At 48.7% G+C, this 17,931-nt stretch overlaps 1 protein-coding gene across 4 annotated transcripts in view; it reads left to right on the top strand.

Annotated features, from left to right (window-relative positions):
* INPP5D (inositol polyphosphate-5-phosphatase D) overlaps positions 1-17,931 on the top strand; it is a 112,832-nt gene that overhangs the window by 59,703 nt on the left and 35,198 nt on the right. For all 4 annotated transcript variants that reach the window (XM_036109581.2, XM_078071468.1, XM_036109582.2 and 1 more), the window contains exons 6-11: positions 3,157-3,244; positions 7,551-7,631; positions 7,797-7,868; positions 8,871-8,994; positions 15,281-15,387; positions 17,796-17,898. In XM_036109581.2, the coding sequence (XP_035965474.1) occupies positions 3,157-3,244; positions 7,551-7,631; positions 7,797-7,868; positions 8,871-8,994; positions 15,281-15,387; positions 17,796-17,898 (575 nt within the window). The remainder of the gene's footprint in view (positions 1-3,156; positions 3,245-7,550; positions 7,632-7,796; positions 7,869-8,870; positions 8,995-15,280; positions 15,388-17,795; positions 17,899-17,931) is intronic.

Here is a 17,931-nt window from a genome sequence, read left to right on the forward strand (position 1 = left end):
GGGAGGGAGGGGCAGAGGGAGAGGGAGAATCTCCAGCAGACTCCCCACTGAGCGCAGAGCCTGACCCAGGGCTCCATCCCACGACCCTGAGATCATGACCTGAGTCGAGATCAAGAGTCGGCCGCTTAACTGAGCCACCCAGGCGCCTCCCAAAAAAACGTCATTTCTAATTTTTATTTTTATTTTTATTTTTTTTAAAAGATTTTATTTATTTGACAGAGAGAGAGATAGCCAGAGCAGGAACACAAGCAGGGGGAGTGGGAGAGGGAGAAGCAGGCTTCCCGCCGAGCAGGGAGCCCGATGTGGGACTCGATTCCGGGACCCCGGGAATCATGACCTGAGCCGAAGGCAGACGCTTAACGACTGAGCCACCCAGGCGCCCCAAACGTCATTTCTAATTTTTAAAAAAGCCTTTAAAAAAAAAAAAAAGGATAGAAGGGTACCTCCTTACTAAATGCAATAGGTGTCAATGTAAAACCTGTTACACCTAACAGGGAAACAATACAATCATTCCATTAAACATTTTAACAAAAGAAAAAGAGACGCCCTTTACCACCTGATTTCCTGCTGTGTGGGAATTTTTTGCCAAAGGAAGACGAGAAAAGGAAGAAAAGAATAGAGAAAGCAAAAGTTAAGAAAACAACATCGCATCAGAGCATTCCTTCTGCGCCTGGAGGTCTGGGTTGGGTGACATCGGATGTGCTGTCCCGATACTGAATGAGAATCTTGGGGAAATGAACCAACTTGCTGAGAACAGGACAGAGGCGGTGCTCCCTCTGGGAAGGCTTGGGCAGGGGGTCTGAGCCCCTAATGAGCTGTCTCTGGGGCGTGACCTACCCCAGGACCGCAGCCCTCTCGGGCTTGGCCCCCTGGCTTCCCTTGAGCTGGTGACCTGACGCTGGACAAGTTTTCCAGGGACCCTGCCGATGGTTTCTATGTCCCCAGACAAATCCTTTCTGTATGACAAGGCCAGTCCTTCTTAAGCTGAAGTCACAATGTGTCATTGGTCCTTCTGACCCTAACCAACACTTCCAGACACATCCGGGAGCCAGTCAGTTTTCTCAAAATCTTACAGTTTAAAAATACAAGGAAAGCCAGCGTCCCTCTTAGAAAACCCTAAGGATTCAGCTTGTGTATGTGTATTTGTGTTTTTAGGATAACATTTGAAAAAGGAGAATGGTGAGAGAGATCTATTTGATGTTAAAGCAAGTTCTGAATTAGTGCCTTGGAATTTTTTTTTTTTTAACCCAGAATTCTTTTCTGACAATGACAGTTGATAGGGAATATCACTGCGTGAACGGATGCTGGAGCTCTGGCGGAGGGGGTGGGGAAACCCAGAACTCAGTTGTGCCCTACACTCCCCCTGCCCTACAAGTCAGCTCCCTCCACCCCATCCTTGGTCCCCGAAGGAGAGCCACGTGTGACCCCCTTCAAAGCCAGAAGGCTACAACACCATCCCCAGAAACTGTGAGACTTTGTAAATCTGAGATCATGACTTTGCGCGGTTCACGCTGGGAGCTCTGGATTTTTAGTTAAATGAATGATATGGAGCCTGGAAACAAATTCTACCATATTCAAGAAGAGCTCGTGCAATGGACTAGCCCAAGGGAACAATGGAAAAAAAAGCAAGTGCTCTTGAGTGAGACTGAATAGTGGTACAGAGAAAGATGAACTTAATTCCACCACATATTAAAAAAAAAAAATTCTAGATGAGGAATGAAGAATGTATACTATCAACAAGAAAAACCCATTCATAATATAACTCTAAAAAAAGCAAGTGAGAAGCCAACTTAAAATGAGCAAATAATTGCTTACTAGTAAATACTGATGATACATTTTTAACTAAGGTAAGCAAAGAATTACCAAGGAAAAAATGAAAAATAGAACAATAAAAAATTATAAAGTGCTTCACAATGAAATCGAACCCACCTAGGATGACAATAACAGAACGGAAAAAAATCCTTACAGCATCTAGATTAAATAAAAAGCAAAGCGGTGTATAAAGAGTTTACACCAATGTCTAAAAATTCTAACAAAATTTCCAACAAGAAACTGACAGTTCATACAAAGAGAACAGTTTATACAAAGAGAACCAACCATGCAGAAAAATATTTAATGACAATAAATTAAAGACAGGCAATCAGTGTATCAATATTGAAATGCAATGTTATACCCACTAAAAGAGAGGGAAAAGTCATAGAAAGAACGCAGACAACACCTCGAATGAGCAGGCTCCAGCAGGACCTGTGGCCAGTAATGGGCACCATCACTCAGAGGCTCAGCAGTTTTGATCAAGAGCCATAATCTCTGCTTATCATAAAATTGTAATTGAAAATAAGAAAAACGATAGAAACAGTCTGTTCAGAGCAGCCTTTATTTGTAATCACCAAGATCTCAAAATAACCCAAATATCTAGCAATTCATCTTGGCACATTTTCTCTATAGAATATTTGGAAACCATTAGAATGTGAAACAGGTGAAGACATGAAGTTTTGGGTGAAATAGTAAGTGAAAAATAGAACTCAAAATTGTCTGCACCGTGCTTAAAACAAATAGCGAAAACAATAGAGAAAGACAGAAGGCAACAAAGCATGGGTAAAGCTCTGGTGTAGGAGTTGTGGATGAATTAGACATTGAAAAATCTCTCCAGGCATGCACCTCAGCAGCGAGGGGCGATTTGAACCAGAATGCTCAGACCGCCAGCACAGGAAGCCCCTGGGGCATGCATTTAAAATGCAGATTCCAGACCAAATCTGGTTGGGGCCCAGAAATTTGCATTTTTAACACTCCGGTGTGTTTGCCATTCTTATAAACACTAAAGGTTGGGAGCCATGGCTTACTCAGTGATTTCAAAGTAGTTTGGTGATTCTAGATTCCAGTTATCTGCAGGCCACGAGTCTGGCTAACCAGAGGTAAATTGGGTCTGTGCATCACGACTCCAGTTCAGTCCGGGGTGGGGGACAGGAAGAAGTGGGGTTCTCGAGGGGTGGGGGGTGGGCCAGCACTGGCAGGCCTGGATCTTTGCCCGGGCTTGTCCTTCTCGGGAGGATCTCTGCCTTTGCCAGATCGTGTGTGACCGAGCCTCTAGCTAAAGCCTGCGATGCCTCATCCAGGTCCTCACTAATCCTTGACCTTCACCTTGTCCCCTGCTCCCAGCGAAGTCCTCCGGACCCTCCCCTCCCTGGAGTCTCTGCAAAGGTTGTTTGACCAGCAGCTCTCCCCTGGCCTCCGTCCACGGCCTCAGGTAAAGGCTTTGGGGTTGGAAGGATGAGATTGATCAACCGGGGTGGGGGGTGAGGGGTGGGGGATAAGGTGGCGGGCGTCCCGAGGGCTCAGAAGGGAGCCCCCCACCCACTCCTGCCCGGAGTTGGCTAGACCACCAGAGCACAGGATCGGGGGTGGGAGCCTCAGGACTCTGTTCCTCCAGTAAGGCATTTCCCCCGCTGCCTGATTTTGATTTAAGGAATAAGGATTTCAAATTACGCACCCATCAGCAGAACTAATTAGTGCTGAATAGGGAAGCAAGGCACGGCCTTTTTTTAAGTAATAGCTCACTGCAAACTATTGGAAAGAAGAACATGACATGCCTAAGTGCTGGATACCGCCTCTTGCCCCAAAAAGAGCAGGGTGAAGGTGCTCCCTGCCCCCCATGCCCCCCCACACTGGCTCGCAGTCTGTCAGGGGCCAAGGCCAGGTCATCCACTGAGGAAAGGTGTGTGTATTGAAAGGTGTCATCAGCAAAGGTAAAAAGCAAAAGCAGTCTCTTCAAAGAGAGTACTTGCAACAAATATAAGGGACAAAGGATTAATATGTTAACAACAAACCTCCTCCAAATAATTAAGGAAAAACAATCCAAGTTTTAAAATGCGGAGAGGTTATAAAGAAAGTCTGTCTTACTGGAGAGGGATGGGAATGACCAATATATATATATGAAAAGAAGTTTAACCTTACCTCATTAGTAACTGGAAAATGACAGCCATAGCGGGGAAATCTCTTGCCTATCAGATGGGCAAAAAGCTGGTTGGTCAAATCAGGGCTTGGCTCGGGTTTTGGGGTCAGGGGCTCACATAGATAGGTTCACCCCTCTGCTCTGCAGCTGGGAGAGGAAAGAAAAATGGGTTTTCTGAAAGGCCCTTTGTCCACCTGCAATGACAATGTTAAATGCACACATCCTTCAAGCAAGCAGTTCTATATGTAGGCATCTGTCTTAGGGACAGAGATGTTTATTGTTTATTGTGGCTTTATCTCTAAAAACAAAAAAACATTGGAAACCACCCAAACGTAGAGTTGGTTAAAGTATGCCACAGAATTCTGTTCTAAGGTGGGTACGCTGATGTGGACAGATTCCCCAAGGCATACTGTTGGGCGGAAAAATGCAAATGGCAGAACAATCTATAAATGATGATATACGTGTGGAAATCAGACCAGAAGGATTTAAACCCAAAGGGCCACTCTGGTCACCACGTGGGGGGATGGGACGAGGGAGAAGGGGCTGGGCCAAGGGGGGCTTCAGGCTTGACCAGACTGTTTGCTCGAGTTGTTTTTTGTGTTTTTTTTTTTTTAACTGAGAAAATGTCTGTGTGCTATTTGTACAACTTAAAAATTTGCCCAGAAATTAAAAAGGTAATTTTGCTTTCCTTGAAGTGAACGATGAGATGTTAATTTCTGGGAAAGTAAAAGCAAATCTAGGCAAATCAGGGGCCCTGCCAGACACTAACATTTAAATAGTTTGAACAGAAGACCACACACCCACATCCTTGAAATAGAACAGAAGAGGGCGAGGCCTCCAGAGAGTTAAGCCCACTGACCTACCCGACCGGCCTACCCGACTAAACCAGCCAGCGGGTGTGACCGGCCAGCCTGTGTTTATGTTCAGTGACAGGACAGAGCAGGGACTGGCTGGAGGGTGGCATCAGACATGGATGGAGAGAAACGGTTCTCCTTCCACTCTCCCTTACGAGACCCTGACTCGTCAAGAAAACGCAGAGAGGTCAGTCTTGATGCCTTCAGAAATTCATAGATCGAGGAGGAAGTGACAAGGTAGATCAGAAACAGCTGAGCCCAGTATCTGACCCGCCCCCACTGGTCCTTGTTTTCCCCATCTGTGAAATGGGCAGAGCGTGTCTGCCACTGCAGGGTTCTGTGAAGGAGTAAGTGAAATCACCTGTGTGAGACATCGGGCGGCCCTGCTCCGCTGACATGTGGCCCTTCCCCTCGGGTCGGCGACACAGGCTGGGGACCCCCCTGGTTCCCACGTGGACTTTGAGAACTGATGGGAGGTGCAAAATGCAACATTATCAAAAACGACTGCGGACCTCAAGGGCTGGGAGAGACCTGGCTCTGCCCCATGTGAGAAAGGAGAGTCGTTAACCTTAGAACCCACATCCTCCCTTTAAAAGGGCAACTACAAAGCAAAGTAAAATAACTGGGCCAGTTTATGGGAACTCACAGGTGTCACTCAGGCCAATCCGCTCACTTCTAGGCTAAGCTGTGAATTCTGCCCTCAGCCTTGACGTGAGTGACATTTGGGGCCAAATTATTCTTGGTTGTGGGGGACTGTCCTGTGCATCATAGGATGTTAACACCTCTTTGTTTCTACTGGCTAGATGCCACTAGCATCCCCCCAGTCGTGACAACCCAAAATGTCTCCAGACGTTGTCAGATGCCCTTTGGCGGGCAAAATCGCCATCAGCTGAGAACCACGGGGCTAGATCTACATTCAAGTCTGAGGTCTACACTGGCTGTGTGACCTTGGACACGCTGACTCACCACTCTGACTCCATTTCCCCTCGGCAAAACAAGGGTTAGAAGGATCTGTTCATGCAAGGATTAGATGAATGGATGCATTTAAAACGTGCTTGGCATCAGGGAAGAACTCATCCCGTTCTGCATGTTCTGCCTGCTGGGAGGCAGAAGTGCAGGGAAAGCTCCAGGATGGTGCTAACACCTTTGGTTCCAGGAACAAACTCCCCGTTTGTCAATAACTTCATTTACACTTCGTAAGTTTTTGCCAAACCTGCCTCATAAGACACAGATTTCAAAGAAAGGAAGACACCAGCCTCAAACTGCAAGGTAGCAGGCAGGTCATTAATTCCAAGTGTCTGAGAGGGACAAGAAGAGGTTGAATCTGATCTTTTCTATTCTTTATGAGGAAAACCACCCAAAGCCAAGGGATCCTGAATTGCCCCACCGCTGACCAGCCGGTCTGCCCCACCCCCACCCTCCATTCCATATCTCGGGTTCTTTCCAGACCTTGAGGCTTTCCCCTCATTGATGAGATAAGCACAGGCTGATTGTGAGCTTTGTTAAGGAGCAGGGCAAAACCAAAATAATCAGAGAAAATGTTGACAAGTAGGATGTGTTTGAAGTGTTGATAAAGCTAGGATGGTTGTGGGGGGGTGTGATGGGTGGTGGTGCTGGTACCAGTAGTCCATTCAAGTGGCGGGGGAGGGGGCGGAAATTTGAGGGCGAAAGCAAGTGTAGCTTGGCTGACTTACTAAGCAAGGGGTGGGGTAAAGGGACTTCACCTGGTCGGCGAGACCTCATTCCATTCCATACACTTGTCTGATTTTATCATCCAGCTTCTGAAAGGCACAGATGGTATCATTAACTCCACCCGTGTGCCCACCCATCTGGCACGGAGTAGATGCTTGGGAGATAGTGGTTCTGGGAATAAACGCTTGAGACTGTGGACCGGGTCTCAAGACGGCCACGGATTCATGTTCTCTGGCATTCACCAGCTGTGTGACTTCAGACAAGTAACTTCAGCTCTCTGGGCCTCCTCCTGTGTGGGTTGAACTTGACTGAGCACCTTCTTGGCCAGGCGCTGTTCCAAGCACCCAGGTCACAGCACTGAACACCGTCCTCACGGTCCCAGTTCTTACAGAGCTCAAGTTCTAGCAGGGAAGACACAATGAACAAATACATGACCAAGGTGATTGATAAGGAACAAAGCAGGATGGTTTGATAGAGATGCCCTGGTGGCTACTTTAGCTAGCATGGTCCAGGAGCACCTCTTTGTGGATCTGAGACCCGAGTCATGAGCAGGCCTACCCAGGTGACCTCCGTGTCTCTGGGAATCCCTCAGGGAGTAAAGCTCAAGGCCACGGGCAGGTCGGAGGGGAGGATGGGGGTGGCTGGGGAGGAGGGGTCATTATACAGAGTCCTGGAGGGCAGGGTAAGGAGTCTGGATAATTTTCTCCTAGTAGTGGGTTTCCAGCAGTAAGATGGCCATGTTTTGGAAGCATGAGGAGCAGCCCTGGAGTAGAGGTAGGGGGAGCACAATCCTAGAATTTTGTCGAAGCAACGGAGTGGATGAGGTACGAAGCAGTTGGAGAAGCAGGTTTGAGAGGGGAGATGAAATGAAGGTTTACTTTTTAGCCATGATAATCTTGAGGTGATTATGAAAAGTTCTGATTTTCTTGTCTGCAAAGGGGGATAATCATAGTACTGAGGGGGTGAAATGAGACGGAGGGTGGAAAGGGCCCAGCGGAATGGCTCTCCATGGCTGACACTCTGGGACTACTGTCCTTACTTACTCTTTTCCTCAGGTGCCTGGTGAGGCCAATCCAATCAACATGGTGGCCAAGCTCAGCCAACTGACAAGTCTACTGTCCTCCATTGAAGACAAGGTACTGGGGGATCCTGCAGCTTCTCTTGGCTTCTCTGTGGTCCTCTCTTTGCTTAGAGAATGCCCGGGTGTGCAGGCTCCAGGCTTCCTTTGACCCTGTCCCCAAAGGAGGCTGCCTTCCCTGCACCTCTCCCCCCTGAAGGGCCTTGTGCGTTTACACCCACAGGTCAAGGCCTTGCTGCATGAAGGCGCCGAGTCTCCCCACCGGCGGTCCCTCATCCCTCCGGTCACCTTTGAGGTAAGAGGCTGTGCCCTTGTGTTCTGCGGTTGGTCCCTCTGGAAGGACAGCTTTTGGCTCAGCTGTACGAGGGCAAGGAACCCAACACTGAGCGTGGGGGTTGGCAGAACCACCTGTGGAGATGGTCACGTTAGAATGGACACCCCGACAGGTCTGTGGAACCTCCTTCGGGGGGGCTCCCCAGAGAAGAGCTTCTCAGCTTCAGATGCTGTACACTGTGTCCTTCTCCAAATGGGCGCAGTGAGTGACATCAAACAGGGGTCCCCCCATTCCCCTCCCCAGAAGCTGGCTGCAAAGTAGTACCTCAGGGGAGAAGTAGGAAAAATGTGTAATTCCCGTGATTTCCCTAAGAGTGACTGAGTTAGAACCTCCAAGCTCAGGCCCAGAAATTTGTTTTTCTTAATGATCCACAGAGATCCTGGTGCAGCCAGCCCAGCCCTGGTCCCACGTTCAGAAACACAGGACAAGATGCCCCCTACGCAAAGGCCTTTCTGGCCCTGATGATAATTCTGTATTTATATCTCCAGCTTCTGAGCATGCCTAGGCAATTGTCTTTTTCCTAATTATTGCCAGTAAACAAATGTTCAGCTGTTGTTAACAAGGCCCAGGAGCCGAAATCTGTTCTTAACATCCTTTCTGGAGTAGATGGCACATCAGATTAATAAGTGTTGTCAGATTAAGGCATGAATGAATTTTTTTCCAGCCGTTCACCTGTTCCCTCCACCAAACCTGTTGGCAGAACAGCTGATGGGCGCACGAGGCACAGCCGGGGTCTTTCGCACATCTGAGCGGTTCTCGGGGGGCTGCCCGTGGAAACGTGGACTTGGGCCTCTGGGGCGAGGGAAGCTCTGAGTTTGAAGCCCGATGGCACCACCTGGGACACCAGGGCTGGAATGGCCAGGGACTGCCCAGCCCCACAGACAAGGGGCTCCTGGGCTGGCCCCCAGGGCCCACACAGAGAGAGCATGACCACATCTCCCCTCCCCCCTCTCCTCCTCACAGGTGAAGTCAGAGTCTCTGGGGATTCCTCAGAAACTGCAGCTCAAAGTCGATGTTGAGTCTGGGAAACTGATAATTAAGAAGTCCAAGGACGGTTCTGAGGACAAGTTCTACACCCACAATAAAAGTAAGACCCGCTCCCCCCCACGCCGCTCTCATTCTGCTGGTGCTGTTTCTCATGACCGGCCCGTAGCAGAACAGCTGGGAAAGAAGTCCACAGGCACATCCGCTCCTGTGCTAGGACCTCACCCCCCACCCCCTCACCCTGCCTGTGGGACCCCGAGCCAGCTCTAAGGCCCACCTCACACACCCCTCCTTCACGAGGCCTTCCCTGTACGTTCGCCTCCTTCCACCAAACCCTGGGTAAGTGAGCTTAAACGCATGGCTCTGGGGGGCCGTTCTCTGTGAATATGTGCCTCCCCACTAGGAGCCACCTCACAGTCCCCGGACAGAGCCCTGCACACAGAGTGGCTGCCGGCCTAGTCAGGTAGCGTCTGTCTTGGGCGTAGCATGGACTGAGAGCCGGTTTAGCACGGTGCTCAAGACTGAACTGTCTAAATTCGTATCCCAGCCCCGCCACTTGGCGGCTGTGCGAACCTGGACACATTGCTTAACTGCTCTGGGCCTCAGAGTAGGCACCAGGAGAGATGGCTGATGGCAGCATTTCACAGCATGTCTCTTGTGGATCTCCAGGGCCCAAGGCACGCGCCACCACCTTACCCCGTCGAGAACACTCACCTGAGCTGTCTATTCAGATGGCAGCTCTTGGCTTGACAGCCAAGCCCTACAAATAATATCCACTATGGTTGGACCTCCAGAGGGGCGGGAAGGGAGATTATATATTCAGTGCCAGCTGTGCTGGGCGCCATGCGGGGTAAGCGTGCGGGTAGACCCTGGGGCTGGCCTGCCCAGGTCAGATGTAGGCTCTGCCACTCGCCAGCAGGATTGTGTTGCCCTGCTTACTTAAGCTCTCTGTGCCTCATTTTCCCCATCTATGAAATGGGGATAATAATAATAATGGATTTCTCCTAGGCTTGTTGTGAGAAGTAGATGAGCTAATGCATGCGAGAACTCCTCTTCTGTGCCCAGCAGCGGCACCAGCCCCTGGCAAAGTGCCCAGGCAGAGACCGGGGGCGGGAGGTCTACCCCGTATGGGCCTGCAACCTCCTGCTGCCAAGTCCCGTCTGGGTGGTGGCACCAAAGTCCTTGGGATGCTCTCAGGGCAGCAGATGGAGTGGGAGATGTTCTATGGCATGGACAGCGCTGACGGGTTGACCACCTAGAGGGGTGAATATACCCCTTTGTGGAATTCTGGACAGTGTGAAAGTTGACATCAGATCAGGGACGGGTGAAAGAGCCAAGCTGGTAAAGAGGCGCCCTGAGAGACCCCAGCTCGAGTCGAGATACACTGTGACAGTGGAGTTCACGAGCCCTTGAAAAGAGAAGCATGGATGCCTGGAGCCCGCTAACCCAGACATTCTGCAGGCTACTCTCGCTTGCTTCCTGTCCTCCCTCCAGGGCCTGGAGCCCAGCTCACCCTCTGCCATGGCCTCTGTCACATCAGGACACAATTACTTGTTCCCAAGTCCCCTCCCCGACGAGGGCCGGGTCGTGATCTTACACACTGCCATCTGCAGGCCCAGCACAGGACCTGGTACTCAGCAGGTGCATACTCAGGGATTGCCGATTGACTAGGCACTTACAGTGTCACTCATAAATCCCCACCTCCCCCCACCAAAAACATGGGGCCTCCACAGAGGCCAGGAAGTGGGGCTTTTTTGTTTACTGCTAAATCAATCCCCAGAGTTGAGAACAGCACTTGGACAGAGTAAGTGATCAGTCAATACGTACTGAGCAAATCCATGAATGAATGAATGAACAAATGAGTTCAAGGCCAGTGCAGTAACGCAGTTCATGTGGATGCGTGTTTGGGTGCCCTCTTTATAACCAGCACGGGAAGCAGTGTGCTTCTGCGGTGAGGGGCTCTGGGTAAACTGGATTCCCGTACTGGTTTCAGAGCTTGATAATTCCCTCGCTCCATGGCTTGATCATGGTGTGACCTTAAATTAGTGACTTACCTACTCAAAGCCTCCGTGTCCACATCCATAAAACGGATTCCTATAGGGTCCTCGCGAGCGCTGGTGGCGTAAGGCATGTCTTTAGCCTGTCCTAGCACAATCAGTTTCCAGTCATGGTTATTGTAAAGTGCTAATCATATGGAGGAAATCTTTGATTGCAGGTGTTGGGAGTTCCTTGCCCTGCTCCGGTCCCTGTGTTCTTGAATAGCTTTGGCACTGAGGTCTTCTATGCATAGGAAAAGCCGGTGGCTGTCTGAGGAAATCATAATGTATTCACTTACTGAGCAGTCATGATGTGCCAGGCGCTGGGGATGCAAAGGTGAACAAGCCAGGAGGGGTCCTGGCTCTCGGGGAGGTTCCACGCAAGTGAGAGTCAAGGAGAAAATAACCAAGTACACAAATACGTAAACCAGGAAAGTGTCAGGGAGTGACGAGCTCTAGGCTGGGAATGTAAATAGGATGTTATGACAATAATGGAGGACTGCCATTTGAGCTGGCACCTGCGTGTCACAAACGTGCTGGCCACGCAAAAACCACAGAAAAACCCTTGGGCAGAGGTTCCGAGATGGGAGCAAGCTTGTCATGTGAGCAAGCCTGGAGTGGTCGGAGCACGGGTGGTGCAGAGATTGGGCACCTGTCCTGGGCTTGGTGAGCCCGGAGTATGTTCTAACGTGCAGTGAACCACTGTTTGGAGATTTTAAGCAAGGGAGTGGTATGATCCCACTTTAAAATGAACTCTGGCCGCCGTGCTGAGAATAAATTATGGCAGGGAGTGGGGAGACAGACCAATTAGGAGACCTTGAGATGGGGAAGGATGGACATTGGGAATGTCTTGAAGGTCAAACTGCTCATACCCGCTCATGGGTGAGATGGAGAGTTGCAAGGAAAAGAACCACAAAGAGCTAGTTTTATTTAGCTGGGTGTGAGGACAAGTGGGCCTCTTACTAGCCTTGGTAGAATACTAATCCTAATCAAGCAAGATGTCACATCTTGCAAGCAGCCTCACAGTCCCGCAAATGGGGGTCAAGGAAAAACCAGAAGTTCAGAAGGACAGAGACATAGCCTCATAGTAGCAGATGAGCAAAAGTCTCAGGGCACCCCTGTTGCCAGCAGTAAGAATCACACCATGGGCTATTTACTGCTGCTGACAAGGGCAATAGGCTTTCTGAGCACACAGGACATCCACGATCTCCCTTGGGTAAGATTTCCAGTGAAGATGGCAGTTGAACATACACACTTGTCAGTTCCCTTCTTAAAAGCAAAACTCACAGGAACCAAGAGCCTGAGGTGGCAACAAAATTCTAAGTGCTGAAAAGCAGATGGATAATGATAACCAACTTAAAAAGGCTCAATTTTAAGCATGTAGTAGGAAAAATTGAGACACCTGACTCATACCACAGAACCCACAAAGAGTACAGGAATTGATACTGTTAGGGGCCCCTAGGAGTGGTGAAGGGGAGGTTATAAACATCAGGATTGGGTGAACATCTATTTTAAAAGAGACCCACCAGATCTTTCTTACTCCTCACAGCCTACCCTCTGTTTCCCCTCACTCATTATACACAAGGATGTTAGTTTTCTGGAGAAGCTAAAGGGCTGGGGGGACACCAGGCCTGGTAAGGATGGAGGAACTCACTGGAAACAGGACAAAATAACAGTTACTTCTGAATGTTGATACCACAACCTTCATCACTGCCCGGCCAGGATGCTGCCAGCCAGGCCCACACCCTCCAGGCAGGAGGTTGGAAGAGTCTTCTCTGGAGCACGTGACCAGCCCAGGGGCAAAAATCAGCCTGTGGGTTTCCCTGTGAGTCAGCCCATGAGACCACCCATTGCAGAAGCGTTGCTTGACAGACCCCCACTGTCACTGTTGGAACACATAGCCAAGGATCACCAGACATTGAAGGGAAGCCTGGGATATAGGCAGTGAGACTCAAGGCAAAAAAGAAACAAAAAGGCAAAAAAATTGGAGGGAGCAAATTATGAAGGTTAAAAGAAATTGGACCGTGAAACAAGAACAGAATGCTATTTTAAAATGAACATTCAGAGAACAAAATAGAAATGAAAAAGGAGGAAAGAAGAAAGGGGAAGAAGAAGATAGGGAAGGGGAAATTAAAACATTACAGCAGAAATTTTTTAAAAATAAAAACAGAATGGAAGGGTGACAAGATAAAGTTGAAGAAGGCTCCCAGATGGTAGAACAAAAGGATAAAGGGAGGGAAAATAGGAGAGAAGAGATTATTTAAAATTAGAAGACCAGTCTAAGACATCTAATACCAAAATAAGGCAGTAAGAGAAAATGGAAACAATGAGAGAGACTCTCAGAACCAAACAACACCAGTTTCCAAATTGAAAATAGCCGACAAAGTGCCCAGCACGACAGAGGAACATTGCTCCTCCCTGAGGCACACACAACACTGGAAAGTCTTACAACATTGGTGCCAAAGAAAAGATCCTAAAATCTTCAAAGCAAAAGATAGATTACAGACTGTCAGGGCTCCCCAAGACTATCTCAGCAATTCACCAAGGAGAACTCCCAGGACTCGGCATAAAGTCATACAGCTATGATGTATTCCAGTGAAAGGATGCAAAGCAAAATCAGAAGGAAAAGGCATATGGGAGGAATTCCATGGGGGAAATCAAGCACAGCCTTCCAGGAGTCCTCTCCCAGTGCAGTCACACGGGGCATGCTTGATTGCTCCCCCAATGAGTTGTGACAACACATGTGAAATGTTGTCTACCAGGGAAGCTCATTAGAGAGTCAGCACCCAGGGATTTTTAATGGGGACTGGTCACATAGGCACCCTCTGCCTGTCACATACCCAAATTCCAGACTTCCAGGAGGAAAGCAGATGTTCAGCACAAACCACACTGTTAGTATAAATAGTTTAGGGGTATCAAGCTGCTTTTACCAGTTCAGGACAGGCTGGGGACCCTCCCCAAATCCAAGTTCCCAGATGACAACCAACGACCACCTTGCAAGCATCTTTTCCAAGGATGGCAGTCAGGCTTTCCAGGTTAACTCTTCTGCAGGCAGGTAGATCAAAATGACATTGAGTTTCTCAGCAGCAGTGCCAAAAACTAGAGATGATGGAGCAAGTTTTCCCAAGGAAGGGTCTTGAGGAAAATAATTCCAAACTGTCAGTGAAATGTGAGGGTAGGGTTTTCAGACATGCAAGGCCTCCAAAATATGTTACCCATTCCTGTTTCTTGAAAAACGACTAGAGACGTGGCTCTACCAAAATTTGGGCATAAAACAAGAAAGAGGAAGACAATAACTGAGAAATTGGATCCAGTACAAGAGAAAGTAGTGAATTGATTCCTGAATGATGGAGAGGGAAGGTCCTAAGGTAATGGCTGTGCGTGAGACCTAGAGGTCACCAGCTCAGAGAAGAGAGGGCCCAGAGGCTCTGGGAGAGGCTTCCTCAGGATGGTAAAACTGATGAAAGTGCTTGATTCTACAGAAAAGACAGTTATAAACTAAGAGAGTTAGGACCAATGAAAAAGCATGGCAATTATTAACTCCAGGAAAAACCAAAAAGTTGTGTAAGAAAAGGGAAGCAATCGAGGCTTATCAGTAGCATTTCCATAGTCATAACACTGAATACTTACCTGATCAAAATGGTGATATAATTACTGGAAGATGATGATGGGACCGAAATTATGCATTGGTAGGGAGCGAGGAGTGGTGAGAGTACAACCTGTGTGGAAGAGGACTAAACCTCCACCTTCTGTAGTGGGAAGTCGATACATAATAGGAAATATCTAAAACTGAAACACCAGGAAGAAGTAATAGAAGCATGTTATTTAGAGACACAGTAAAATTCCCAAAGAACCCATTAAAGGAGTTAAACGTAATTGCCTATAGGTAGAAGGACATTGGAGAGGTGGAGTTGGGGGGATACTATTGTTCGTAAAAAATCTTGTAGAACAGCTTGAGTCTTGATTGTTGATAGAAGTAAACAGTTTTGATTTAGATATGAATTAAAAGCAAAGTAAAAGAGGGAAGAGAAAGGAAGTAATTGAGGTAGGGGGGAGGAGGAGGAGAGAAAGCAAGGGAGAGAGGGAGGAAGATGAAAAGGTGACAGTTCACACTGTCTCTGCTCTGGCCAGGCCACCTCTTGCTTATTCCAGGCACCACCCTTCCCAAGCATGAGTCCCTTTCTGGTATTACAGCCAGGAGCAAAGGGATCTAGGCGACTAGGCACAAATTGGGTGCTCACCTGGGGATGGGAAGTCAGGATTGTTGCTGATCAAGTGCCAGAATATAGCATACGCTCTACATATTGGGTGATAAGTGGATGAATGAATAAATGAACTTTCATTGCTCTTAAGTCCTACAGCTCATCAAGTCTCAGAAGTTTCTGAACAAGTTGGTGATTTTGGTGGAAACCGAGAGGGAGAAGACCGTGCGGAAGGAATATGTTTTTGCTGACTCCAAAGTAAGTGAGGACAGAGTACTTAGAGGGGTCAGGAGGGGAGTGGGGGACACATGTCTTTGGAGGCTTGTGTGTGCCTGGAAATTTGCACCGTTAGCTTGCTCAATTCTCACCACTCATTTCCCATCTGGGAAAACCAGTCCCAGGAAATTAGGGGACACATTCCAGGTTGGCGGGGATTTGAACAGCTGCAGGTCCATCCTTCCCACTCTTGCCACATTCCCTGCCCCCAAGAGGGTCCATCCTTTATCACTTGTGTCTCATCCAGCCCTGATCCCCACTGGGAGACTTTTTAGCTTCTCTGGGCTGGACTCAGAAGTCCTCTGGGGCATCTCAGATTTAAATCTGAATACCAACCAGCACTCCTTCTGTGGCCACCTTTTGCCCCACTCTGCAGGAGTAAGATGCCCCACCAGGACTGGCTCCTGGAGCAGGAGGTGGTGTGGGCCAATGGAAATACTCAGGGTCTTTGGGCATTGCACTGGGCCTCTGTTTAGCCAGAGGCAGGGTTCTCTGTGATCTGATCACTCCCCTCTGACGTGCCAACCAGGGCCTGAGACCCTCTATCTTGGCCTTACTCTTTATCCGGTAGTACATGGCTCACACGAGGCAGGGCACAAAGAGCTTTCATCACATCAACTGTTGGCTGACCAGGCATTAGCACCATGGCAAGGCTGAGGGACCAGGGCTCCCAGCTCAGGCGTACAAGGACAGTCCCCACCAAGTGCCAGAACCTTCCTTCTTTCACCTGCCCCATAGATGATGTGTCAGCGGGTGTGGGGGGAGTGCTGGTGGGAGGGCAGCAGGAGGCCAGGCGGTGCCCAGAACTGGCGGAGAGGGTGGGACAAACTCGGAGGAATGACAGAGAAAGGGCTGGGAGAAACAAAGATGCAGGGGGCAGACAGGCGGGGGGAAAATGGAGAGAAGGAACGTCTGGCTGGACCTCATTCTGGGTACATGGACATAGATCTAAAAACCAATTCTGCCCATTGCTGCAGGCTCAGAAGGATTGAGACACGGCAGTAAACTGAGGCACCACATTTTGAGCCATCCCGAACTAAAGGCAGGTTTCCATAACGACAGTCAGCATAACATCTTTGTGAGCAGGTTTCTTCAGAGGGGATTGATTAACTGAGATTTGCAATTTTTTAGGTTGAATCATACGAAATTGCCATCTCTGTAGGTGCGAAACAGCTAAATGCTGGTAATTTCATGTGGTACAACCTAAAATTGGTGTGTGTGCTTGGGTGGTCAGCCTGCCCTTGACGGTCTGCTCTGCTTTGTGCCCCCTGCACACCCAGGGACCCGGGACAAGTCAGGGAGGACTCTTCAGGAGTCTCTGACAGTCTTCATGTATTCTCTTCTTTTTGCTTTCTTAGATCTAAATTTTCTTTCATTAAATAACTATTCTCATTGGTGAAAAAGTAATAAATACAAATAAAAAGTTTAAAATGGAAGCATCCATATGCTGCTAGTAGACTTTGGACTCTCAGGATGTTTTTGTTTTGTTTTGTTTAAAGATTTTATTTATTTATTTGAGAGAGAGACACAGAGAGCACGAGCAGGGGGAAGGGGCAGAGGGAGAGAAAGAAGCAGACTCCCCGCTGAGCAGGGAGCCCCACGCGGGGCTCTATCCCAGGACCCCGAGATCATGACCTGAGCCAAAGTCAGACGCTTAACCGACTGAGCCACCCAGGCGCCCCATGTGTGTGTATGTGTGTTTTTTTTTTTTTTTAAGATTTTATTTATGTTTTTGACAGAGACACAGCGAGAGCAGGAACACAAGCAGGGGGAGTGGGAGAGGGAGAAGCAGGCTTCCCGCTGAGCAGGGAGCCTGATGCGGGGCTCGATCCCAGGACCCTGGGATCATGACCTGAGCTGAAGGCAGACGCTTAATGACTGAGCCACCCAGGCGCCCCTCCTTGTTTGTGTTTTTAATAAAAATGCAACAATGCTATTTATACTGTTTTGTCAACTGGCTTTTTGCACGTAACAACGTAGTTTGGACATCTGTCCTTGTTGAGAAAGTATTTCTGCAGCAGAACTTGTGAACCCTACAGTATTCTGGCATGTGGATGACCCATACTACAGTTATTAACTTGCTTCCTAGGATTGGACATTAAGGTTGTTTCTAGTTTTTTTCTATATTGACGTGCATACTGCAGTCCCCGTGCTGTGGCTGGGTCTTTGTGCGGTTCCTGGTGTCTTAGAGTCAGATCCTTGCAGAGGATTGGCAGGGTCAAAGAGAAGCCACTTCCTTGAGACTTCGGACCCTCTTTCCAGATGCTCTCCTGCAAGTTCGTACTGATTTGCGCTGCTCTCAGTTTTCTTGAAGCTGACCAAGCCCTTTGAAAGTGTAATGTGCAGGGAGGCGGAGGCCTTTCTGAGTCTGTCTGCCCTTCAATCCCTAGAAGAGAGAAGGCTTCTGCCAGCTTCTTCAGCAGATGAAGAACAAGCACTCGGAGCAGCCGGAACCAGACATGATCACCATCTTCATCGGCACCTGGAACATGGGTAGGTTCATATGTGCCCCCGCACACTCCCTCC

The sequence above is a fragment of the Halichoerus grypus genome, chromosome 4 (genome assembly GCF_964656455.1).
Source record: "Halichoerus grypus chromosome 4, mHalGry1.hap1.1, whole genome shotgun sequence".
Taxonomy (NCBI): Eukaryota; Metazoa; Chordata; class Mammalia; order Carnivora; family Phocidae; genus Halichoerus; species Halichoerus grypus.